At 40.5% G+C, this 26069-nt stretch overlaps 1 protein-coding gene across 1 annotated transcript in view; it reads left to right on the top strand.

Moving 5' to 3' along the window:
* Positions 1-26069, top strand: part of MYO1D (myosin ID) — a 358631-nt gene that overhangs the window by 133107 nt on the left and 199455 nt on the right. Inside the window, exons 15-16 of the mRNA XM_047833109.1 lie at positions 11586-11752; positions 21840-22047. Of these exons, the coding sequence (XP_047689065.1) occupies positions 11586-11752; positions 21840-22047 (375 nt within the window). The remainder of the gene's footprint in view (positions 1-11585; positions 11753-21839; positions 22048-26069) is intronic.

The raw sequence follows: 26069 nt of genomic DNA, 5'->3' as shown, positions 1-26069 counted from the left end.
GCCAGTGAACTTGAAAAATTAATTTTCTAGAAAAATATGTTATCAAAATTAACTCAAGAAGACATGGAAAATCTGAATAAATTAGTAACCTTAACGACTCTGAATTACTAATCAGAAGTCTGCCTTCTCCCAGATTTGCCAAGAACATGAAACCCAGATGGTTTTACAGATACATTTTATAAATCCGCCAAGAAGCCAGTAATTCCTATTATATATAAACTGTTTTGGAGGATAGGAAAAAGACCACTACCCAACTCATTTTATGAGATTAATATTCCCTTCATAGTAGGTTAATATGAGAAAATAAAATTAGATATCAGTTTCATCTAGGACCATGGGAAGATCTTAAAAATATATATGACTAATGCATTTGCTGGGAACATAGTGAAGAAAGCACCTACTAAAACCGACTGAAAACAACTAAAATGTTAGGTAAAACATAAAAATCCACTTCTTGAATGCAGCCATGAACTAATAAGAAAGTAAGGAACATGCAGGCCACAGACTGAGTGAAGGCAGAAGTTAAGGAAAAAGAAGATGCTGTCTCTTTGGGGATTTGTTGAAGTAGGTAACTTTGGGCATAGGTGTTCAAGGCTGGGTCCTCAAGTGAAGCCCAGGGCCTGCCCAAAGTAGAGTGTCTAATAAGAGATTATACACAAACGTGCATGTGCACACACATGGGCAGGTCTCCAAAGGACTGCATCCTCAAAGGGATGCATATAAAGTGAACAAGAAATAATCCCTCATTATCTGAAAGGAAAACTGCCTATATTGGTCCATGGCCCTGAGCCGAAGCGGGAGTGAACACTTCTGGAGAATTTATCATTGTAAGCAAGTTTTCATGAGGTTTTCAATCCAAATTCACACTACCTGGATGGCCTAAAAAGCTTAAATCAACAGTTTAGTTTGAAATGGTCATGGCCAGGGATCCCCAAGCATATGATAGAAGCAAACAGTTTTTTTTCCTTGAAGAAACCACCTTCAAACCAGACCTTCAAGAATTTCCACAGATAAAGTTTTAAGGAAAATAAGGAGTTCACCACAAAGAATTACTACACACATGAACAAAGTACCAGGTGCAAGAGTCAGAATCATGAAAACTTCTTAGAATGGAGTTATCAGAAACAATACAAGAATGTTTAGTATGTTTCAAGAAATCAAAGGCCTAAAAATATGAGAAAAAGCAAGTAACTAGGCAATTGATAGAAATTAAAATTAGCAACTCAAGGATAGGTTTAACATCAGTTTAGACAAAGCTGAAGAGAGAATAGAGGAATGAAAGAAAGAAGTGGGGAAATTATCCAGGATTCTACTTAGACCAAGAAATGAAGCAAAAAGAAACACTATTAAGAAACATGGAAGACAAAATGAAAAGGTCTAACGTGCATCTAATCAGTTACTCATGGAAAGGAGAGGATGGGCAGAGCAATATTGGAAGGTATATTGCTGAGAATTTCTACAGTGATGAAAGATAACACTCTCTTGGAGTCAGGAAGTCTGGTATATCCCAGGCTGGAACAGTTACAAGAAATCTGCATCTAGGCACATTGTGAAATCCCAGAACATCAAAGACTAAGAAAATGCCTTAAAAGCAGATCCACTTAAAAGAATAACAGGCTGAAAGAAAAGAACTGTAAACCAAAATTCTGTACAAAGAGAATGAATTTGTTTCAAGAACAAAGACACAATAAAGAATCTTTCTGAAAAAGAGGAGAGGGTTACAAGCGCACTAAGGGACGTTCTAAAGGATATACATACATATCAGGATGGAGGAAGAGTATACAAAATGAAAGTCTGAAATGCAAAAAGAAGAACAAAGAAATTGGTAAATAGGTGGGTGTGCATAAATAAACTAAAATAATATTGGATTGAAAATACAGATTAGAATGGGGTGCCTAGGGGCGCCTGGGTGGCGCAGTCGGTTAAGTGTCCGACTTCAGCCAGGTCACGATCTCGCGGTCCGTGAGTTCGAGCCGCGCGTCAGGCTCTGGGCTGATGGCTCAGAGCCTGGAGCCTGTTTCCGATTCTGTGTCTCCCTCTCTCTCTGCCCCTCCCCCGTTCATGCTCTGTCTCTCTCTGTCCCAAAAATAAATAAATGTTGAAAAAAAAAATTTAGAATAGGGGTGCCTAGGAGGCTCAGTCAGTTAAGCATCTGACTCTTGATTTTGGCTCAGGTCATGATCTCACAGTTTGTGAGTTCGAGCCCCACATCGGGCTCTGTGCTGACAGTGCAGAACCCGCTTGGAATTCTCTCTCCCCCTCTGTCTTTCTGCCCCTCCCCTGCTTGCTCTTTCTCTCTCAAATAAAAATAAACTTTAACAAATACAGATGAGAATCCAATAGCACAATAATAGTATATAAGTTAGAAGGATAAGGGATTAGAATTCAGGTGCTTAAGGTCATCGGTTATTCAGAAAAATAATAAAAACATTACTTAGCTTGTAATCCTAATAACACACAAATGCATATTAAATTCCCTCATGTAGTCAGTAAAAGAATAGAAATGAGTTGGGTTGAGGTCAGAATGAGAAGTAAGTAATCAGTTCTATAAAACATAGGAAAGAGGAGACTAAAGAACATAGAAAAGCCAGGATAAATTAAGATGGTAGAAATAAATCCAAATGTAGTGATTACATCGAATGTAAAAAAAAAAAGATACAAATGGTCAATTTGGTCAAAGAAAAAGAATCCAGAAAAATTAAACATTTAAGTTTAAAAGTTGTATCAGACAAATTCTGACAATCCAGGGTCACCCCAACCCAATTTCAGGATCTGGAGTGGGTCAGCAATGGACCAAATTGTTTTCCATCGACCTTGGACTCCCAGGGTTAGCTCTTTAGGATTGCAGACCAGTGTCCCTTGTCTATGGCTTTGGGTTCCAACCTGCAGCCCCCTGGCCCCACAAGGCCGTCAGAAACTGTGGTAGTCTCGTGGCTGTCCAGATGAAAACTGCCCTGAAGTCCGGCCCCACCACTTTCCATTGTAGTCTTACTCTCATCTTGGTTATCTTATTAGCTCTCTGATGCGTTTGAGAAGATTACCCCCCCCTTCCCATATCTGTCTAGCGCTTTTCCTAATGACTTCATCAGGAAGCTTGTAGCATTACTTGGTCCTCCACCACCAGAAGTGGAAGTCCTGACCCCTCACTTTGTCTCAGAATCTACACAATGTATTCAATGCATGTCTTGTCTCCCCACCTGGATTATAAGTCTTTTAAACATAGGGAGGGAGTTCTACTAATTTTATATATCTCTTGATATCTCATGAGGTGCACCCTAAACAGATGGTCAGTAAATTATTAAATGAACTTGAATTTGCCTGTGACTCTATTTGGCAGTGTTCAAAGCAAGTTAGATAGGCAGATGTCTAACTACAGTGCCTTCTGGCTAATACATAGACCGATCAGTGTGCCTTCACAAATAATGTTTTTTACATAAAATAGAGGGAGAAACAGGCTAAAACATGCCAGAGAATGAGATCAGTATTAACTCTTTCCGTTTAATCTTTATAAGACTCTTGAATTTGTCAAATTTAGAGTTTCTTAGGCTGAGTCAGTCTGGATATTTATAAATGAGAGAGGAGGCGGCATTTATAAATTGAGATAGAATGCTGATTAAATATAGAGAGAGTATTTCCAGTAGATTCCTTAACTGAAGATTTTATATTACTGAACAGGATGGATAGGATTCCCCCCACCCCTTAGTTGGTCATTAGTGTCTGAGCTAGTGTTAACTTCCTGTGCATCATCAGTACTGGTAAAATTCCATTTAACTGGTTTTTGTTTAGTGAAGTTACTTATACTACTCCAGTAATACCTTATACGAAGATTGCTTTGCCCACATAATTATAAATTATCGAGTTCAGAATATTTCTAAATTCACACTGTAATTTTCTTTTTGACCCAAAGGTCACCTAGAATTATGTTTCTTAATTCCCAGACGTATACGATTTTTCTAATTATCCTTTGCTCTTGATTTCCAGCTTAATATCATTTGGTCAGGGAATATATACTCTCTGTGATTTCAATCCTTAGGAATTTGTTAAATGTTCTTTATGTATATATTTTGTTTATATAGAGAGAAATAACTTGTGTTATACTCTGTACACATCCACTAGATCAAGGTTGCTAATTATATTGTTGTCCAGTTCTTACTAAGCTCTTAGTTTTGTCAGTGCCGAAAATGCCAAAATCTGTGATTCTGAATTTGTCTCTTCCTCCTTGTTGTATCTTCTGTTTTTGCCTTAGATATTTTAAGACTTTATTTAGGCTTGTTCAAGTTAGAACTATTATTTCTTCCTAGTGTTTGAGTTATTTATCATTATGAAATGCCTCTCTATTTCTGTATCACTTTTTGCCTTTGCATGAATAAAACAGTTACACCACCTTCTCTCTTGGCCAGGTTTGCTGGTGTATCTTTTCCCACCCTTTTACTTTCAACGTTTCTGTAACCCTGTGTTTCAAGTATGTGTCTTGTAAGTAGCATATAGTAAGATTTGTTTTTTTATGCAATCTGACAATCTTTGTCTTTTGAATATGTCATTACTCTACATGACTTTTAATGTAGTTTCTATATGTGGCATTTAATTGGACTATCTCGTTAGTGCTTTCTGTTTGATGCTTTTGTATTTCTTTCTCTTTCCTTTCTTTCTTTTAGATTGGTGATTGTGGGCAAAGAGTAAACAAAATTCTGTTCCTTCTGCTTCACAACTAAACCTCAGTTAAATTTCTAGCTCTGTTCCCCTGTTAACCCAGTAAGGTGTATCTCGACAGTATTACTGTGCAACATTTCTTGTGACTTAAAAATTACCCCTTTTTGTAAATTGCATCTCCACTGAGAGAATATCAAATGTCTGGTGGAGATGATTTATGTGGGCTTCCCTGACTGTGGTGACTCCTGTATTAAGAATGTCCCTTTTAAGAACCCTGGAAGCTATGTCTTCAGACCTACATTAAGGGATATTAGATACTATGGGGCATGAGGCTTTTAAACCAAGGGTACTTTCCATGCCTGCCCCATGTGGGTCTTATCTCTTTGTCCTTAAGCTGTCACCTGACTGCTGTGTGGACTGCTGCAAGGACTGTGACACTTCTGTTGGCAAGCCATGTTTTTGTCCTGAGTAGACTCATGCCACATGTGCCTATGAGTCCTTTAGTCAGAATATTTAGTTAAACCTCAGAAGGCACCCTTTCCTCACCCTCTGGCCCCTGCCACTCAGTGTTGTGATTACTCTTTATTATTCTGGAAGATTTATATCATAATATTGTTTTGGTGGTTGAGTGATTATAATCCCATTCTTGAATGTAAAAAATCTAATACTATTTGGCACTTTTACTTCCTTCCTAGACAATGCAAGGTCCATAAAACATTTTAATTCCATTTGCCTTCCTCTCAACTTCTATGCTATTTTGGTCATGTATTATAAGTGTACGTGTGTGTGTGCATGTGCACACGTGTGCACGCATGTGGCCAGCAAGATGACATCATCATCGTTGTTACTACATATAGTCAGTATGTGTTTAGATTTATCCATTTATCACTTCTTTTTTCCTTTCTGTACCATTAACCTTCATCTGGGACCATTTTTCTTATGCCTGAATTTTATCCTATTATATTTGAAGTCTGTTGTTGACAGAGTCTCTGCTTTTGTTTACCTGAAAATATCATATACTGTTTTCGTTTGGGAAGAATATTGTTGCTGGGTGCAAAATTCTATGTTGGCAATTTTGTCAGCACTTCAGACATAACACTCCTTTGTCTTCTGGATCCCGTGGTTTCTTGTGAGAAGTCAGCTGTCAGTCTGTTTGTTGCTCCTTGAGGTAATGGATCTTTTCTCCTCTGGCTGCTCTTCTTTGGTAGTCAGAAGTTTTACTACGACTTTCTGAGTGTAGTGTTGTTGTTTTGTTTTGTTTTTTATCCTCACAATTCATAGGACTTCTTCAATTTGTCTTAGTTGGGTTTTCATCAGTTTTGCAAAACTCTTGGCTATTGGCTCTTCAAATACTGCTTCTCCCCTTCTGTCTCCTCTCCTTCAGGATTTGAGTTACTCGGACCATCTCACCATAGCTACTATGCCTCTTAACCTCTCTCCTTTTGTTTCCATCTTTTCGTCTCTCCATGCTTCATTCTGGGGAATTTCTTCTCACCCACCTTCAGCTGTTCGTAATCTTCCTGTCTACTGATCTACTGACGTCTCAGTTTCCATCATTGTATTTTTCAGTCCTGTGTTTTTAAATTGATTCAGTTCATTTTTTACATACATAGTTTCTGATTCTCTAAAAATTCTCAGTATTGTCTTTTGTCATCTCGAGCATGGTAAGCATAGTTATTGTATTCTCACTATTAACTCCATTATGTGGATCCCCGCAGGTCTGTTTGTTTTGTATACTGTTTTGCTGTTTCTAATTCTTGTTATCATGGTTCCTTATGTGTCTGGGTAATTTCTATTTTGCTCCCAACATAATATTGGCAAAATTGTTTATAGAAATAACTGGAGACCTAAGTTTATGTAATCTTTCTCCAGGAAAGATTTACCTTGGCTCCTTTTAGGCAACCAAGAGCTATGCTATTTCAAGTCCCTGTGAGGGACTGCCTGCTTCTGACTCACCCTCATTGCTAGTGGCAGCCTTTTCGGATCCCAGCCCAAAGTGAGAGGGGTTTACCCATGACCTCCTCCTTTTCAGGCCCTGCTCTCTGATCTCTGTCCTGCCAGCCCCCTGAGGCTGCCAAAACCTCTACCCAGATCCCATCTGCTTCCTCTGGAGTTGGGAAATTCCCCCAGGAAAAAGGACTTCTCAGACCTGGAAACTTCCACGGTCCTGCTAGATTCTGGTCCCCATAATTCTCCACTGTCTTTAAGCAAAATTTTTAAAATATTTGAATTGCCGATTCTAGATGTCTGCAGCATGGGTGTTGGTTTAAACTAGTCCATCATGGGGTGCCTGGGTGGCGCAGTCGGTTAAGCTTCCGACTTCAGCCAGGTCACGATCTCGCAGTCCGTGAGTTTGAGCCCCACGTCAGGCTCTGGGCTGATGGCTCAGACCCTGGAGCCTGTTTCCGATTCTGTGTCTCCCTCTTTCTCTGCCCCTCCCCCGTTCATGCTCTGTCTCTCTCTGTCCCACAAATAAATAAACGTTGAAAAAAAAAATTTTTTTAAATAAAAAAAAAATAAACTAGTCCATCATTACTGAAGTGGAAGCCCTAATACTCTCTTTTTATAAATTAGATAATTAGGTCCAGAGAGACTATCATAGTTAGTTAAGAGCAGAGACAGTGAATGCCCAAGTGTCCTGATTCTGTGTGATGCTTATTCTCTTTTTTAAAATAAATACAGCTTGCTTGCTTATTTATTTATTTATTTATTTAGATGCATTTATTTAAATTTTAGCTAATATACAGTGCAATATTGGTTTCAAGAGTAGAATTCAGTGATTCATCACTTACATACAACACTCAGTGCTTATCATAACAAGTTCCCTCCTTAATACCCATCACCCATCTAGCCCCTCCCTCGCTGACCTCCCTCCATCAACCCTCAGTTTGTTCTTTATTGTTAAGAGTCTCTTGTGGTTTGTTTCTCTCTCTTTTCTTCCCCACCTCTTCCCATATGTTCATCTGTTTTGTTTCTTAAATTCCACATATGAGTGAAATCATATAGGATTTGTCTTTCTCTGGCTGACTTATTTCAGTTAGCATAATACTATTCTAGTTCCACCCACGTCATTGCAAATGGCAAGATTTCATTCTTTTTGATGGCTGATTAATACTCCATTGTGTATATATACCACATCTTCCTTATCCATCCATCAGTTGATGGCCATTTGGGCTCTCTCCATAGTTTGGCTATCGTTGATAATGCTGCTATAAACATTAGGGTGCATGTGCCCTTTTGAATCTGTATTTTTGTATCCTTTGGGTAAGTACCTAATAGTGTAATTGCTGGATCATAGGATAGTTCCATTTTTAGTTTACTGAGGAGCCTCCATACTGTTTTCCAGAGTGGCTGTACCAGTCTGCGTTCCCACCAGCAGTGCAAGAGGGTTCCCCTTTCTCCGTATGTGATGCTTATCCTGTTACACCACTGCCAAAGTGTACAGATAGATTTAGTAGCATTTTGATATTTGCTGTGCTAGTGACACTCTCTTAGTTTATCCATCAAGCAATAAAAGCCCTGTAGCCCTCACATAAATAGGACCCCCACCTCCCTTCCCCATCCCATTAAGGTTGTTTTAAATTTACTTAAACTTTTAAAAAGTGAGCCACACTGGGGCAGCTGGATGGCTCAGTTGGTTAAGTGTCCGACTTCGGCTCAGGTCATGATCCCACAGTTCATGAGTTCCAAGCCCGTGTCAGGCTCTGTGCTGACAGCTCAGAGCCTGGAGCCGGCTTAAGATTCTGTGTCTCCCTCTCTGTGCCCCAAACCCCAATCATGCTCTGTTTCTCCTACCCTTTCGCTCTCAAAAATAAATAAGCATTACAAAAAAAAAAAAAAAAAAAGATTTTAAAAGGGAGCTGCAGTCTTTCCCTATAAATCTTCCATTACAGATTCAGTGAACGTTTTGTCACTCATCACTATTTGTAAGATTCTGCTTGTACTTTATAACAATATCGATCCTTTGCTTAATACCTAAGCCAAGGATTGGTGTTCCAGAATAGGGAAGAAGTATCAGTTGTCTGTTAATTGATAACAAACCACCCTCAAATCTAGTGCCTCGAACAACAGTTTATTGTGTCTCATGATCTGGGGGGTTCACTAGCCAGTCCCACTGGCTCACCAGGTGGCTGTGGTCAGCTGAGGTTACATGGTCTAAAATGGCTCACTCACATGCTGGGTGACTGGGATACCTTGGCCTCTTTCTGCATCTAGTTTTTAGTCCTGGATTTCTTCACATGATGGAAGAAGTGTTCCAAAAGTTCAAAGCCTCTCAAGGATGAGTCTCCACAAATAACCCAGTATCACTTCTGCCATATTCTGTTGGGTAAGACACATCACAAGGGCAGCCCAGATCCCAGGAGTGGGGTGGAAAATTCGCCTCTCGTTGGGAGGTACAGCAAAAAGCTCTTTGTTTTTTAAATCTGCCACAGATGTGATGAAAAGAGGCGGGTATGCTAGGCAGAATAATGGGCTCTGCATTTCAGCTCCAGGTCTCTGTGACCCCAACAGAGTGTCCTACAATTCAGTTCAATCCTGACACTAACTACCCAGAACAGCCAGATGAAGAGATACACAGAGCAACAAGGTCTGGAGGGTCTGGGCATCCGGAGAGCAAGAGCCTCTGCCCCTGTGGAGATAGGGTCCATCACCCTCCCCATGGGATAATATGTTCACCAACCAGAAAGCTCCTTGGAGCCTCGGTGTCTGAGTTTTTTTAAATCGGGGTTTTATGACCTAAGCATGACTGGTGAAATCTTGAGTCTGTGATTGGACTCAACCTGCAGCCTTCCTCCCCTCCCTGGAGGTCAGGCTGCTGAAAGTCCCATCCCTCTAATCCTGTGGAGGGTTTTTGTGATGACTACACTCCCCCCCCCCCCCCCAGCCCCCTCCTTGTCCTGGAGCTGTCTGGGAACTGGGTCTCAGTTGTTTCATTAGCATAACAAAGATACTCCTACCACTGAGGAAATTCCAAGGGTTTTAGAAGTTCTGTGGTAGAAACCTGGGACAAAGTCCAGAGAGGCGGGGGTGGGGGGTTGAGATTTTATTAGAGCCCCCCAAGGTTGTCCATGCCTGACTCCCCAGAACATGTAAACATGTTATGTTGCATGACAAGGTGGAATGAAGGTTGCAGATGGAGTAAAGACTGCTGATTTTTGACCTCAAAATAAAGACATTCTCCTGCATTATCCAAGTAGGCGCTGTGTAAATTTAAGAGTCCTTCAAAGGGAAAGAAGAGGATGCAGAAGAGTCAGAACCAGGGAGATGGTCTATCATTCAAAAGACTCGACAGGCTGCTCATTACTGGCTTTCAAGATGGAAGGAGGCCATAAGCCAAGAAATGTGGGCAGCCTCTAGAAGCTGGAAAAGATAAGAAAGTGGGTTCTCTCTAAGAGTCTCTAGAAAATAAGAGCCCTGCTGACACCAGGATTTTTAGCCCAGCGAGAACCATCTTAGACTGCTGACCTCCAGAACTGTATGAGAATAAATTTGTGTTGTTTTAAGCCACTGAATTTGTGGTGCTGTCAAAAAGCAACCTCCGTGTTTCGGAGCCGAAGTATAACTCGAAGACAGAGTTTGGGATAAAGGGGAATGACAGCTTTATTGCGCAGCAGGCCAGGGCCTTCAAAAACTGCAAGCCCTCCCGGAGGAAGGGGCTGGGGCGTTTTATAGGGACACACAGGATCTAGCCTGTTCTGACAGCAGTTGTGTGGGTGATACCAGCCCCCTTCCTTGTGTCTTTAGGCTGGTACCAGGTTCCTGGAGCAAAAGGCTAAGAAGGGAAGAGGGAGGTTTACGGAAGAGACGAAGAAGGTTCCTTTAAGATCCAACCTCACTGGAGCATTAGTGCAGCCGTTTTGATTTTTGTTCAACTTTGTGCTTTTAAGCAGTCTCCGTGGTACTCTGCAGCAGCAGCAATAGAAAACCAATACAGTAGGGCCTAGAAGAAGGAAGAAAGTGGCATTCTTTTTTCATCATGGAAAGTAGCATGATAAGTCTATACTTGGAGCTTCCTGTGTAGATGTTGAAAACTCACTCCGTTCAGAATGCAAGTAACTTCTCATTCTTCAAATCTCTCCTACTTCTTAAATTATTTACTACTACTTTTTACCTCCAGCCCACAGTGGAGCTCAAAATTGCCTAATTATCTACAGAAGACTCTGTCTCTTAATTAAAGTGCATCTGTGTGTCTGCTAGGTAATAGATCAGAGAAGGGAACGACACTCTTTACTCTGCAAGTAGGATACATTTGACCTCCTTGATTCATCCAGTGATAATTTGTTACCTTCAGCAGACCAGGATCTATGCCAGCACAGTTTTATACTTAAAAGGAGTTATGATCTGATGCATGGTACAAAACTTAATTGGCCCAAAGGGAGGGGTTTCTTGCTAGGCTCTTTCTTAGAGTCCCTGACACCTACAGGAGGTTTTGCAACTTCTCTCCTTATAAATTTTAATCTCGTTTTCAAAAGCACAAACTACTGTGATGATGTCAGTGGTGGTGATGATGGTGGCTGACACTATGGAGCACTTGCCATGTGCCAGGGCTGTGTTTACGTTGCACATTCTTCATGGCAGTTCATCTTTAGCACGGCTCCTGCCTCTTTCTATTAAATTACTCTTTCTGGTACTTTTTAACCTTCTTTCTGTCAAGACACATAAACTCAATGTTTACATGTCTCAACTGTTTACCCCTTAGCTTTATCCCCTTTCTACAATTCCTGATGATTCCTAGAATAAAGCAAAATCTTAGCTAAATGCACAAGAACTTCCAGTCTTGAAGGAGAAGGAAGAATAACTATTCCCAAGTTTATGTCTGAGAAATTGGAGGCACTGAGCTTAATTTGACACAATTAACACTAATTACACATTAGCATCCTTAGTTTGGGATTTTTCTCCAGTGAAACTTACCATTTGCTGATTTATTTCTTTAGGAGCCCTATTATGTACGTTGCATCAAACCCAATGACAAGAAATCCCCACAGATATTTGACGATGAGCGCTGTCGCCACCAAGTAGAGTATCTTGGACTACTGGAAAATGTGAGGGTGCGGCGGGCGGGGTTTGCCTTCCGCCAGACCTACGAGAAGTTTCTTCACAGGTGAGAATGGACTAAACAAAGAACCTGGCAGACCCTGAGAACTCCGGAGTGCTCCCCGTGTGTGACGCTTTGTCAGCACGTGTCAGATAGTCTAAATATCTGTTGAAAGAGGAAGAGTTGAGGGAAACGCAAATATGAAAGACTTTCTCAGAGTCAGCAGGAGACTCTCCCTAAGTGTGCGGTTTATGGGCCGTGAGAAAAGATTCATTCTTTGGGGAGAAGATGTGGGCCATATAGCATGGGAGGAAGAGCATGGACTTGGAGGCACATCTGGGTTGGAATCCGGGGTATGCCACTCATTTGCTGTGTGATCTTAGGCCAGAAATTTAATGTCCAACTCTGTTTCTGCATCTATAAAATGAGTATAATAATACTACCTCATTAAATAAGCCTAAGTAAAAAAGCTAGGTGCCTGGCACATAATGGATGCTCAATTAATGCTGCTTTGTCATTACCAGTATTAGTAATTATCATAACAACAAAATATTAAGCAATTAATCATGAAGACCTTGAAATTAGTCTACCTGGTTTGAATCCTGGCCTTGCTATTTCTTAGCTTTTTGACCTTGGGCAAATCACCTAATCTTTCAATGCCTCTGTTTCCTCATGTATAAAAAGGGGGTAATAATAGTAACTACTTTTTAGGGTTTCTGGAGCATTAAATAAGATTATATCCATAATCCATATCCATATCCATATCTATATATCTATATCTATAAAGCACTTAGAATAGAACCTGGCATGGGGCGCCTGGGTGGCTCAGTCGGTTGAGCATCCGACTTCAGCTCAGGTCATGATCTTACGGCTCGTGAGTTCGAGCCCCGTGTCAGGCTCTGTACTGACAGCCCAGAGCCTGGAGCCTGCTTCAGATTCTGTGTCTCCCTCTCTCTCTCTGCCCCTAACCCACTCGCATTCTTTCTCTGTCTCTCTCAAAAATAAATAAACATTAAAAAAAAAATTCAAAATAGAACCTGACATATAGCAGTCATTCACTATATGTAAGATATCATCACTGCTGTTATTTATTGTTAGTCATGATGATGATAGTGGACAACTGGGACTCATCAAGTCCCTTTAAATTCCATCTGTTTATTTATCTAAAAACATTCATTGAACATTTTCTACAGACTACAGATTCCACAAAATGTGAATAAATAGATAAAATATTGGTTGGTCAGAAGAGTCTCTAAGGAGATGATGCTGACAGGAACCAGCCATACAAAGGTCAGAGAGAGGAGCAGGTAGGGCAGAGGGAACAGTGAGAGAAAGGCTCTACTGTAGTGGTAAGTGGGGTATGTTAGGTAGCAAATGTAGCCGTGTGGTTGGAGGCTGCTCACGGACAGGGCAGTGGTATAAGGTGAAATCAGAGAGGTGGACAGGGGCCAGATCATGTCAAATTCTGTAATCCAGACTAAACAGTTGCGATTTTGGCTAAATGTGGTGGGAACCCGTTGGTGGATTTGAAGCCAGGAGCAACACAATCTTACGATTATCTGAGGAGATACTGTGGCTGCCGTGTGGATAGGAAGCGAGGTGACATTTAGGGATGTCACTGTAGGAGGCCAGGGAAGGGGGCTTGATAGCACCATGAGCAAGAGATTCTTACAGATCCAAGGGTATGGACACATTTGAGGTATGTCTTAGGGGAAAGTTGGCAAGGTTTGCTCACGGATTGGCTGGATAAGAGTGGAATAGAGAGGAACAGAGGGTGACAATTAGGTTTTGGCATGAGCATCTGGGTAAGCATAGTGCCATATGCCGACAAAAGACAGGGTAAGAGAAAAGCTTGAGGAGGTCGTGGAACAGGGGCAAAGACAGAATTGAGATTTGTCTGTTGACCATTAGGTTTGAAATGGCTACGAGAAATCTAGATAGAAACATTAAGTAAGTTACTAAACACACATCTGGAGCTCCGGGAGGAAGCGCAGGCTGGAGATGAGATGCTGGAGTAGTTAATGTAGACGTCCTATATAAAGTCTTAGAGCTGGATACATGAGAAGGAGCCCATTCAGATCCTGTGCGATCTGAGAGGAAGGAACCACCGAAGAGAAGAGAAGGAGCAACCAGTGAGACAGATGAGATGCCAGGGGAGGGTTATGTCACAGAAACCGAAAGAAGATGGTATTTCAAAAAGAAAAAGCAGAGTCGTCAGATCAAATGTTGCTGCGCAATCAAGTAAGATAAAGGCAGAAGCTTAAGCATTAGATTTGGCAACATAGGGGTCAAGGGAGGATAGGTTGTGCAGAACCCGATCTGAACAGGTTGGGAAGGCGAAGTGAGAGGCCAGATGCCCGTAGACAACTCAAGTATCCATGCCGTGAATGAGGGCAGGAAGAATGGAAGGAAGCAGGAGCAGGAGTGGGATGTGAGGTCAGGAGACACTAGGGAATGTATGCAGGTGGGGCTGATGCGGAACAGAGGGAGAACCTGGTGGTGCAGGAGAAAGGGAGGTCATTGTCATCACCATGATATCCCTGAGAAGGCAAGGCTCAGAATCCCAAGCACAGGTGGAAGGTTTGTCAGCTCTAGGTCAGAGCGGGGACACTTCCCCCATAGCAACAGGACAAAAGACAGAGAATACGAATATGGATGCAGAAAGGCCCAAAAGCTGGCTTATGAACATGTTCCTATCTGACTGCTTCTGTGTCCTTAATCAAGTATGAGGTGAGACCAGGAGTGGAGAGTGAGGACAAGGAGGGGTGGTGTGGGAGGTTTGAGGGGAAGTAGGAAATCTCATTTTGGAGAGTGGGAAAGCACAGGTTCATACGGAAGGATTGCCACCAGGAAGATCTGAGCGTCCGTGTGAGATCTGAGGTTATAAATGGACAGTGAGGCGACCAGCGTTACTGTTTTCCTCCACCGGTGTTCAGCTGCTTTTGCACAGAAGTGAAAGAGATTGCGCTAAATGGAGACCCCCTAGAATGAGTAAAGCACAGTAGCCTGGAAAATTCGAATTTGATTTGACATCGATCAAAAGGTCATGCTCAAAACTGACCATCTTCCTTATTAAAATCATACTGTTCTTTAGACTTGGTGTTTCATTTGCTTATTGAGGCTGTAAAGTTGGAATGTTTTCATGAATAGAGATGTGTTCATTCTGAGTCTTGATTTCAAACAGTGTAGAATTATGTTAGAGAGATTGCTTGTCTGCTGTTATTATTCTTAGAATTCTAGCAACTACTCAGTCAGAATTTGTTATTTTGTTACCACCCATAAAAAAATCAGAAATTAAAATGAGCAGGGTGGGGGCTGGGTAACTATAGGATGGGGCTGAACCGAAAATGTGTGATCATGAGACACATGATCCGACTCCATGAGCCGTGGAGAGTAGCTGAGGTAAGAGAACAGTAAGCAAGCAAGCTTGACTTGGAGGAGACAAGGAATTTTGTAAGTGCATACATATCTTCTACATTCAACTCAGGAGGGTTTGGTGTGTTTTTTTCTTGGCATGAGACACATGCCATAAGGATGGGAATATGTTTTCTAAAACATACATAAAAATACAATAGGAAAGATCAGAAAGAACCTGTGAATTTCAAATAATGGCGGTCTTAGCAGTGTAAGCTTAAATCCACTTTTACCCCAAGAACATCTGATGTTCCCAAATAATGTAAATTGTGTGTCTTTAAAACGAAGAAAATGCACAACCACGCTATGGAATCAAGAAGGCGGGGGGGGGGGGGGGAGGGTCGTCTCAGTGAACTTGGAAATAGGACTCCCTCCTAAATCTGATGTGAAACAGATGTGAAGACCCAGGTACAACCAAGGTTGCAGTTTTAAGGAAAGACTGCCTTTGCCATTCAGGAAGCCATCCCGGCTGCTGTGCTGGAGTTTGCCACAGTGGCCAGGACAAGGGAGACATTGTAGGCACAATGGCCAACACCCAGGAAGCAACAGTAGCCACTTGACTAGAGGCCCACCAAGGCCAAGATGTACACAGAAGGACTCTATGGAAGTAGACGAGATCACAGCCAAATGTCTGAGAGAGACCAGACAATGAAAAAGAGACAGTAATCTCAACAGATGCAGAACCTCACCCCTGAGGAATCAGACCAAGGAGTAAATGGCATTGGAACAAGCCTGTTTAATATTTTCAGAGAGATGAAGGAGAGAAATTATGGTCCTATATAATAGGAATATGAAGTTAGAAATAAGAACAGGTAAATATTGAAAAGAATCATTAGAGGGGCACCTGGGTGGCTCAGTTGGTTAAGCGTCTGACTCTTGGTTTCAGCTCAGGTCATGATCTTGCGGTTTGTGAGTTCGAGCCCCACATCGGGCTCTGAGCTGATAGTGTGGAGTCTGCTTGGGATTCTCTCTCTCCCTCTCTCTTTCTGCCCCTCCCCTGCTTGCTCTCTCTGTCTATCTCAAAATAAATAAATTTTTTAAAAAGAATCATTAGAGATTAAACACATTCAGAATAAACACAACTGAAGAGAGAATTACCCATCAGTAGGAGAATGAGTCAGCAACTTGTCGGATAATTGTACAGTGGCTACTAACCAGCGTTAGAGGGAATGAATAACACATTATGTTGAGAAAAAAGATAAGTCACAAAAGAATACATACTTTAGGCTGCCACTTATATGAAGTTCAAGAACAGATAGAAACCAGGACAGGTGTGAGTTCTGGAGTGGGGAAATTGATGGAGAAGGAGAGCCAGGAGCTCTCTGAGATTGTGGAGATATTCTGCATCTTAACGGATGTCAGTTTTAAGGGTGTATACATTGTTCAAAACTTGATGAGTTGTATACCTAAATGTGTGCATTTTACTGCATGTAAATTTTGCCACAATTAAAAAAAATTAAACTTCTTTTAAAAAGCAAATTAGTGAGCTGGAAGATCAAGTTTGAAGACTTCTTCCAGATCTCACGACAGAGAAAACGAGATGGGAGATGCTAAAGAAAGCTCAGACAGTACATAAGCTTCATCCAAGAGTGCCAACACCTGTTCAGCAGGAGCGAGAGGAGCGGAGAGAAGAGGGGGGACGCACTGTATGAACAAACGGTGGCCAGGAATTTTCCTGACCCAAAAAAAAAGACAGAAATCTTCAAACTGAAAGAATGCCTTCAGTGTAAAGCATGTGAATTAAAAAAAAAATGAAACCTAAGTACATTATGTTCACTTTTAGAATGGTAAGAGATAAAGAGAGATACTTAGAGCTCCTAAAAAAAAAAAAAGAGACAAAAAATACTACCAGGGAATGAAAATTATATGGATATCAGACTTCTCATTAGCAACATTTGATGCAAATAGACAAAGCGGCAATATCTTGACAGTGAGGGGAAGTGAACTTTATACTTAGAATTTTATTCCATGCCAAATTATCATTTAAGAGTCTGAGTACAATAAAAATATTTTCTGACATATATAGGTTCAAAGAGTTTAGTATTCATAGATCCTCTCTAAAAAGTCTTCTAGAGCAAAAGGAAAAATAAATGCAGAAGAGAAAAATGGAATGCAAAAAGTAATATTGAACAAATCAGTAAAACTTTTGTTGCCTCTAAACACATATCAACTGTAAGTGCGGTGGCGGGGGGGGGGGGGGGGGGGGAGTCTTTGGTAATAATCTGGAACAAAAATTAAAATTGGTATGAGAAATATAAAGAAGTAAAGACTTTTGTGCTTTTTATGGGAAGGATATAGATAATTAACTAGACAGGAAAAAATAAGCATATATTTTCATATAAATATATAACTTTTAGATATTAAAAATATTAAGATAATGATAATAGTGGCTAACATTGTGAAGTGCTCACTGTATATACTAGGCACTGTTTTTCTTTTTTTTTTTTTTCAAAAGTTTATTTATTTTGAGAGAGAGAGTGCAGGAGTACCTACATGCATGTGAGTGGGGGAGGGGCAGAGAGAGAACTAGGCACTGTTTTGAGAGCTCTGCATGTAGTTAAGTCACTGGTGACAACCAGATAAGGAGAAGATGGTACCCCCCATTTTATGCAGATGAGGAAACTGAGGCACAGGAAGGTTAAGAAATTGCCCCAGGTCACAGAGCCAGGACGTGGTGGAGCCATATTTGAACTTGAGCAATTGACTTCTGAGCCCACCATCTGTAACAGTGCATTGCCTCACAGTTGAATGGATGGCTCTCAAATCGAAGGAGAAAATAAAATGAAATGAAGAAAACTCAAGTCTATCCAAGAGAAAATGGCAAAAAGCAAACAGAAAGCACAACTAATAGAAAATATGAAAGAAGTTGAGAAACCTGAAACATAGTAGTAATCATAATAAATGTATTAGACTTAACTTTTAAAAGACAGAATTGTGGAAAGACAAGTCTACATAATTGATGGTTATGTGAGTTGAGATTAGGTCCTCTCTAGAATCATCTAGAAAGGGTGTCGTATGAGACAGTGGGGTATGCATTTGGGAAAAATAGCCCCTTTCTACTCTGCAGACTGTGTTTATCATCCACTTTACATAAAATGAATTTGTTCAAGTTGAGAAATTGCCATTTTATTTTATTGTCATACTGACTGAACGAATTAACAGTATGACATGGGGTGGGATAGATGGTGTGTAGGAAGGACATTGGACTAATGTTTCCAATGATGTTAGGAGAAAAAAATAATATTTCCACTCTGAATTTTTGCAGATGTTTTGAAGCGGGATTGAACCTAAATTTTTACTTGTCACTTTTCCTTGTTTTTATTTCTTTTATTGAAAAAAGAGAAGGAGTTTAAATGTTCTGATAACCTGCTAAAGTCTTTCAGGGAGATAATACTAGTTGTCAGGAAGCACAGGAGTTCAGCTTTTTAATCCACAAGTTCAGGATGCTGGTTTCCTGGAGAACTGGGGTCCATGCCATTTTATCAACTGGGAAGAAAGGAAGAACACCCTAGCTGAGCGCTATGGCAGAGAAGTTGCTTCCAGTTTCTACAGTGTGCCTAAAACTTCAAACACACCATCACTACCTGTATTATAGCCCAGATGTTGACTCTTATTCCAGTTTTATAATGAATTTGGGATGCTTCTGATTTTGTTTCCTTTCTTCATATGGTGTATTACCTCTGTCTTCATAGTTGAATGCTTGTATTTGGTTTCTGTTTCTCTCCCTATGGGGCAGGTGAATAGGCTTTTAAGTGTATAGAGAAGAATAATGGGGGATTGATGGTCGATGAAAGAAGAAAAGACTCAAGGATTAGAAGGAGCCAGCCTTTCAAGGAGTGGATTAACAAGCATTGGAGGCAATGGGAACAGCATATGCAAAGGTTTTGAAGCTGGAAAGAGGCAACCACATTATAGGTCCCTAGAGAAGTCCAGGGTGATTGGAGTATTGTGCTAAAAGAGGAGAGCAGTAAAAGATAAAAATGATGTATGGCTTTTTAGAAAACCACTGAGGCAGCTGAGCATACAGAATGGATTGGGGAAGAAATGGAAAACAATTCAGGAGTCTATAGCAGTAAACTTGATGGTGGCTTGAATTGTGGCCGTAAAGATGAGAATAGTTGAATATTAAATATATTTTGGAGGTAGACCCAAAAGAATTTGATGATGAATTAGAAGGACGGATAGAGAAGAGAAGGGATCAAATTACAATTCACAGGATTTTGGCTTTAGTAACTGAAGGCATTGAAGTGGGAAAGAGTGAAAGAGAAATATAAAATGCCCTCAAGATTTATGTAGGCGTTGGATGTATGCATCTGAAGCTCAGAATTGAGAGCTTGGCATGGATAATAAATTCATGAATTGAAAACTAAAGTGGATAGAGAGGCATCTGGGTGGCTCAGTCAGTTAAGCATCTGACTCGTGATTTCAGCTCAGGTTATAATTTCATGGTTTGTGAGTTTGAGCCCTGAGTAGAGCCCTGTGCTGGCAGTGCGGGGCCTGCTTGGGATTCTCTCTCACTTTGCCCTTCTCCTGCTTGCTTTCTCTCTCTCTCTCTCTCTCTCTCTCTCTCTCTCTCTCTCTCTCTCTCAAACACACACACACACAAACAAAGTGGATGGAATAGATGAGGTCATGTGGAGAGGTTTATGTAGAACAGGACCTATTACGAGCCCTGGCCTGCACCAACATTTTGGGGTCCAGTAATGGCGGAGAAGTAGCCAGAAAATGAGACTGAGAAGAAATATCCAGAGAGACAGAAGGAAACCAGGGAGAGCATGGTGTCATGGAATCTAAGAAAAGAGAGATAAATCAAGAAGAAGGGATTAGAAGCCACTTAGATGTCTGTGTTATCTCAACAAGAAATGTGTAAAACCCTGGGAAGGCCATTTAAAGACTCCCAAGAAGCACAAGAGTAGACTTGCACAAATGGAAAGATATCCCTTGTTCTTAGATGAGACAGTTCCACATCATAGATAAATTTAATGAATTTAATGTGGGAACCCAGTAAAAATGCCAGCAAGGATTTCTTTGTTTGTTTGTGATTATTTTCCTCTGGAAACTATGCAAATTGATTCTAAAGGTCATATCGAAAAATAAACATGCAGGAGTAGCTAGAAAGAACCTTTAAAAAGAAAAGGATGAGGAGAGACCATCAGATATTAAAAAATACTTTAAGACATCTGTGATTAAAACCACATGGGACTGGGGTGCCTGGGTTTCAGTCGGTTGAGCTTCCAACTCTGTTTTGGCTCAGATCATGATTTTGTAGTTCATGAGTTTGGGCATCGCCTCAGGCTCTGTGCTGGTGGGTGGTGCAGAGCCTGCTTGGGTTTCTCTCTTCCTCCCTCTCTCTGCCCCTCCCCCACTCACACTGTCTCTCTCAAAAAACAAAACAAAACAAAACGGGACTGATGCACAGATGAACAAGGCAGTGAAACAGACCAGAATGTCTGTGATAATAATAATAACTAGAAATAAACTGAAGTACATACAATTTAGTATATGATTAAAATGGCATATTAAATCACAGGGAGAAAGATGGGACTTTTTAGTAAATAGTGTTGGAACAGTTGGGTGACCACTTGACAAAAGATTAAAGTTGGATCCATTTCTCACACCGTATACCAAAATAAACCCCAAATGGCTGAAAGATTTAAATGTAGACAATGAAAGCATCCAACTACTAGAAGAACTCATAAGTGAATTATTCTGTCGCCTGAGTAGGAAGAGAGCCTTTCTTGCTATGGATTAAAATTCAGACGTAATATATGAAAAAAAAATTACTAAATTTGGCTACATGTAGTAAACAACTTGGCACTGGGGGAAAACAGTGCTGTGGTAGGCAGCCTTCTGAGATGGCCCCAGCCTTCAGAGATCCCCACCTCTCTGTACTCATGCCCTTGGTAATCCCCTCCCGGTGGCAGAAGTAATAGAATGTCACTTTTTTCAAAGTTTCTTTATTTTGAGAGAGACACAGAGAGAGAGCAAAGGAGGGGCAGGGAGAGAGGGAGAGAGAGAATCCCAAGCAGGGTCCGTGATGACAGCGCAGGTCTGGCTCTCACAAAGCATGAGATCATGACCTGAGCCACAATCAAGAGCTAGACGCTTAACCGACTGAGCCACCCACATGCCCCTAGAATGTCGCTTTTGAAAGCAGGCTGTGACTCTTGCTCAGTTTCATTCCTGAGAAGCTGGTGTGTAGTGAGCCACCTTACGAGGGGCCAACATGGCTGCTTGTACCTAGAAACACAATTTGCTTTTGTGTATTGATCTTATATGCTTGGTTTTCTTTTAGTGATAATAGTGTTTATCTGCAAATCTGCTTGATTTCCTCTGAAGCAAGTCATAATGTTCATTTTGTTCCTTCCCCAGTCGTATACCAGTTTGTTTATGGTTCTCACTAATGCCATGATTGGGGTATCCCTTGTCTTATTTCTGTTTATGAGAGAATTAGCAAAGGTAACCCATTTATGAATGATATTTGCTGTAAGTTCTTGGTAGGTGAGCCTGTATTAAATTAAGAAAAGACTCTTCTGGTTTAGTAAGAGTTGTTATCATGAGGGAGTATTGTATCTATTCAAGTCTTTTTCTACATCTCTTACCAGATTAATGAATAGAATTCGTTACTAAGTTGTTTTTCTATGAAATGTCTTGAATTTATTGAATATTTTTGAATAGTTTTTCTGTATCTGTTGAGACCATAAGGTTTTCTCCATTAACATATGCCCTGTTCACACAGATACAAGATGATCTCTGAATTCACCTGGCCCAACCATGACCTCCCTTCAGACAAAGAGGCTGTCAAGAAGCTGGTTGAACATTGTGGTTTTCAGGATGATGTGGCTTATGGGAAAACCAAAATTTTCATTCGAACACCCCGAACACTGTTTACCTTGGAAGAACTCCGTGCCCAGATGCTTGTGAGGATTGTCCTCTTTCTACAAAAGGTAGTTTTATGTTTTATATATAAGGATCAGCTCTTGCTTTTATGTTCTCAAAAATTTATTGAATGTTTTCTTTGATTCAAGAAATGTTCATGATGGTATATTCTTTGTATCGGGGCATATCTTACAATGTTTTCTGTTGTCTTCACACATGGGAAATTTATTTGGCTGCCTGAGCTCAAAATTATTCTATCCTCAAAACTCAAGGCATTTTATCTTCTGATATTTAAAGTTGGAGGGATGTCTGAAGCAGCCAGCTTTCTGTCTCTTGTTATTTTCTGAGTTTTTTCCCTCAGCTTAACTGGGTAACGGGCTTTTTTTTTTTTTACCTTGTAATTCAGAAGTTTTGTCAATGTGTTTGACACCCCCTCCTCACCCGTCATTACCCACCACCAGCACTTGACTCAAGAGTGGGGTAGTGACATAAAGCTCAGTGGATTGTAGTATCTGTCATAATTCTGCGCAGGGCCCCCTTTCTCACTTCATTCACTCACTCATGTTTTTCTTCTTGTATGCCATACCTATTTCCATACCTTCCATATGGGCCATTTTAAGATAAAAAGTTATAGATGGGTATTTTTAAAACTCTTGTGCCTCTGCGAGAATTTTCTGTGGGATACGTACCAGGAGAAAAGCTGCTGGACCATAGGGTGTACATAGACCTGATTGGTATAAGTAGTGCCCGTTTTCTCCCCGGGAGGACTCCCAGTTTGCATGGCCACCAGCTCCCTGTGGGAGTTACCGAGGGCCCACATCCTGACTCGTACCTTCTAGTCACCTCAATTTTGCAAGACTGATAGGTATAATATCTCATTGTTCTTTTACTTTGTATTTCTCTGGTTACCATTGAACCTGAGCATCTCATTAAATGCTTGCTTGCTTTTGGGGTCTTCCTATAAACTGCCAGTTTGTATCCTTTGTCTGTTTTTCTCCTGGAGCTGGCATCATTTTCTTGTTGATTAGTGGGAATTCCTTGAATATTTTGGACATTAATCACTTTTTCACGTTAGACATTTTAAATACATTCTATTCTGTAGGTGTTCTCATGAACTGTATCTGTCGTATGCTTTGTTGAAGAGAATCCTTAATTTTGATGTAATCAAGTCTTTGCCTTATGTTTTGTTGAAGAAGGCTCTCCTTGTCTCCAAGTCACAAAGACACTAGCCTCTGTTTTCTCCACTGAACTGTATTCTTGGATCTTCCACATTTAGATCTTGAATTCATTTAGAACCTGTCTACATATTTGGTTTTACGTAGGTATCCAGTTTCATTTTCTTCACTATAGTGAACCGTTTTCTCAGTACCGTCTACTAAACACTGTGACCTTTTCCCATTGATTTGTGGGGCAACACTTAACAACTGTCATTGTATATATTCCATCTCTGAATGTTGTATTTATACAGTTGCCCATTTTTACATTGATGCCACATGGGTTTTATTGCAGTATGTCTTAGTGGATGGTAGAATAAGTTGTCTTCTCTACTCTTCTTTATGAAGGTGGATTAACCTATACATAGACCTTGATTTTGCAATATAAACATTAATGTGTTAATGTGTTTATCGGATTCATTAATTAAACAATAATTTTTATTAGGATTTCATTGAATTTATAGATTAATTTGAAATAATTAACATTTTGATAGTATTAAATCATCTTAAGAGTACAAAATGGGCTTCTTTAAATCATTTCTTTGACCTTTAGATTTAGGGAGAGGCCTTATGAATTCATGGTTAATTCCTAGATTGTTTTTGTTACTGCTGTGAATTTTTTACATGCCAGTGTTGGTACAGAGAAATAATATGGGCTTATGTTGGTTTATCTGTATCCAGAATGAAACCTTTGTTGATCCTGTTAGTTTTTCTGGGGAATTGATTATATCATGTGCAAATAATGAAGGTTTTCTCTTCCTTCCCAATTGCCAACAGGTTTCTAAGTTTAGGTCTCTATCATGTATTTTGCCTAGAACTCAGAAAATCTTTTGGAGTAGCACACTAAATTCCATTTCATCCTGAAACAGTTTTTCTATTAACTGTTGTTTTGTTTTGTTTCTTGTATTGCCTTTACTCAGATCTGTGTTATGCAGTTGGTGTCTGTTTTCTGTCTGCCATGGTAAATTATTTGCCTGCATCTTGTTCCTCTGTATATTTAAATCCTTTATGTTGATCTTCAGTGATCTTCAGTACTTACCAGTGATGTTTTTTGTTGTCGTTCTTTTTGCAGATCTGATACTTTGTTTTTCTCCTTTATACCTATTCAAGAGATTGACTCGGGCTCAGGGTTTGGCCCTGAAGGACAGTGACCGTCTCTCTCCATTTGTTTGGGACAGTCCTGGTCCGTGCCTGTTGTCTCTCATAACTGTTAGTTTCGCTCTCTAAAGTGTCACGGTATAGAACATACATTATTTAGTTGCCCTACCCTGAACTCACTTTCTGTCCACCTGATGACTGATAGAATCCTGTTCTTAAGTCTCCACTGGCAGGTTGTTCACCTCCTCAGTTGACAGTGTCCCACAGACTTTAGTCTGCGGCAGTTCTGCTAATCAAAGATGGCGCCCCCAGCCCCACAAGCCAGCTCTTGTACAGTACGTATTCTCACCTACTATGACTCTTTCTTTGTCCTCTCTACAGTACCTCTGCTTTGTTTCTGATGAGAAACTACAATTTCTACTTAGAAAGGGGAGATTCTAAAAGAGAAAGGATGGCTACTTCAGAAGCCATCACCCGTGCCATGGAGGAAAAGCTGTCCAGTCTTCTCTGTGATATAGATCTTGCATTTCTTAAACATAAAGCAGTGAAGCAGGAAATAAGGATCTTCCTCTGAATTCTCAGGCAGGCCATTCTAGGGTAGGATATAGGTGATCTACTGATTATGTTCTTTAAACCAACTCCACAAGCCATAAAATTATTGGAAATTTCTCTCAGCTTCTGGGAATAGGTCATTAACCACCTAACTTTTTACGTGATATGTGTTTTTATTTTTTCTGTAACCTTATAGAAATGGAACAGGAAGTGAAGAGAGGCAGCATTAGGAAATGCTATTTTAAACCAGAATCATCTAACAATTGACTTTTATTTCCTTTTTAAATAAAAAATAGCTTTATATATTTTTCTGATTATATGATTAAAGTGTACTTATCGTACACTTTGAAAAACAAATTCAAAGCATATAGAAAAACATAAGAGAAATCATGGAAAATAACCTAAAATCCCACCATCCAGAGGTAACAAACCATTAACATTGTGGTGCCCATCCTTGCTAATATCTTTCTGTGCATATATTCAAGCATATATGCTATAAAATAAATGAGGTCGTGGTTCACATGGTGACTTTTTAATAATATTTTGTTACTCTCTTTCCCCACATTTACCATCTCTGCCTGCCCACTTCTCACCACCTGTGTCACAGGGTCCCCAAGACCATTTCCAGTTTTCGTGATTCACTAAAAGGACTAACAGGATATAGTTGTGCTCATGAGGAAAAGTTATTACAGCAAAAGGATGCAAAGCAAAAATCAGCAAAGGGAAAAGGCAAATGGGGCAAAATCCCGAGAAAATTAGGACCAAGCTTCCAAGAGTTCTTTCCCTATGGAGTTGCACAGGACATGCTTAATTCCTCCAGAGATGGATTGTGACAGCATGTGCAAAGTGTTGTCTACGAGAGAAGCTCAATGGAGACTCGGTGCTCAAAATTTTTACTGGGGATTCATTATGTAGGCACCCTCTGCCTAACATGTACCCAAGTCCCAGATACCCAGAAGAAAATCAGGCATTTAGCATAAACCTCATTCTTTGCACAAGCAGTGTAACCGCATCGAGCCACTCTTACCATTTAGGGAAAGTTTTATATCAGCATGTAAAATTGTTTTCCAGCCAAGTTCCCAGACATGATACTAGCCAAGGGCCAACCTTGGAAGCAGACCTTTCTAGGGGTGGCTGGGTGGCTCAGTCGGTTGGGCGTCCAACTTCGGCTCAGGTCATGGTCTCACGGTTTGTGGGTTTGGGCCCTGCGTGGGGCTCTGTGCTGA

Source organism: Prionailurus viverrinus, chromosome E1 (assembly GCF_022837055.1).
Source record: "Prionailurus viverrinus isolate Anna chromosome E1, UM_Priviv_1.0, whole genome shotgun sequence".
Classification (NCBI taxonomy): Eukaryota; Metazoa; Chordata; class Mammalia; order Carnivora; family Felidae; genus Prionailurus; species Prionailurus viverrinus.
The sequence above is the reverse complement of the archived record's forward strand: the minus strand, read 5'-3'. Positions and strand labels throughout refer to the sequence as shown.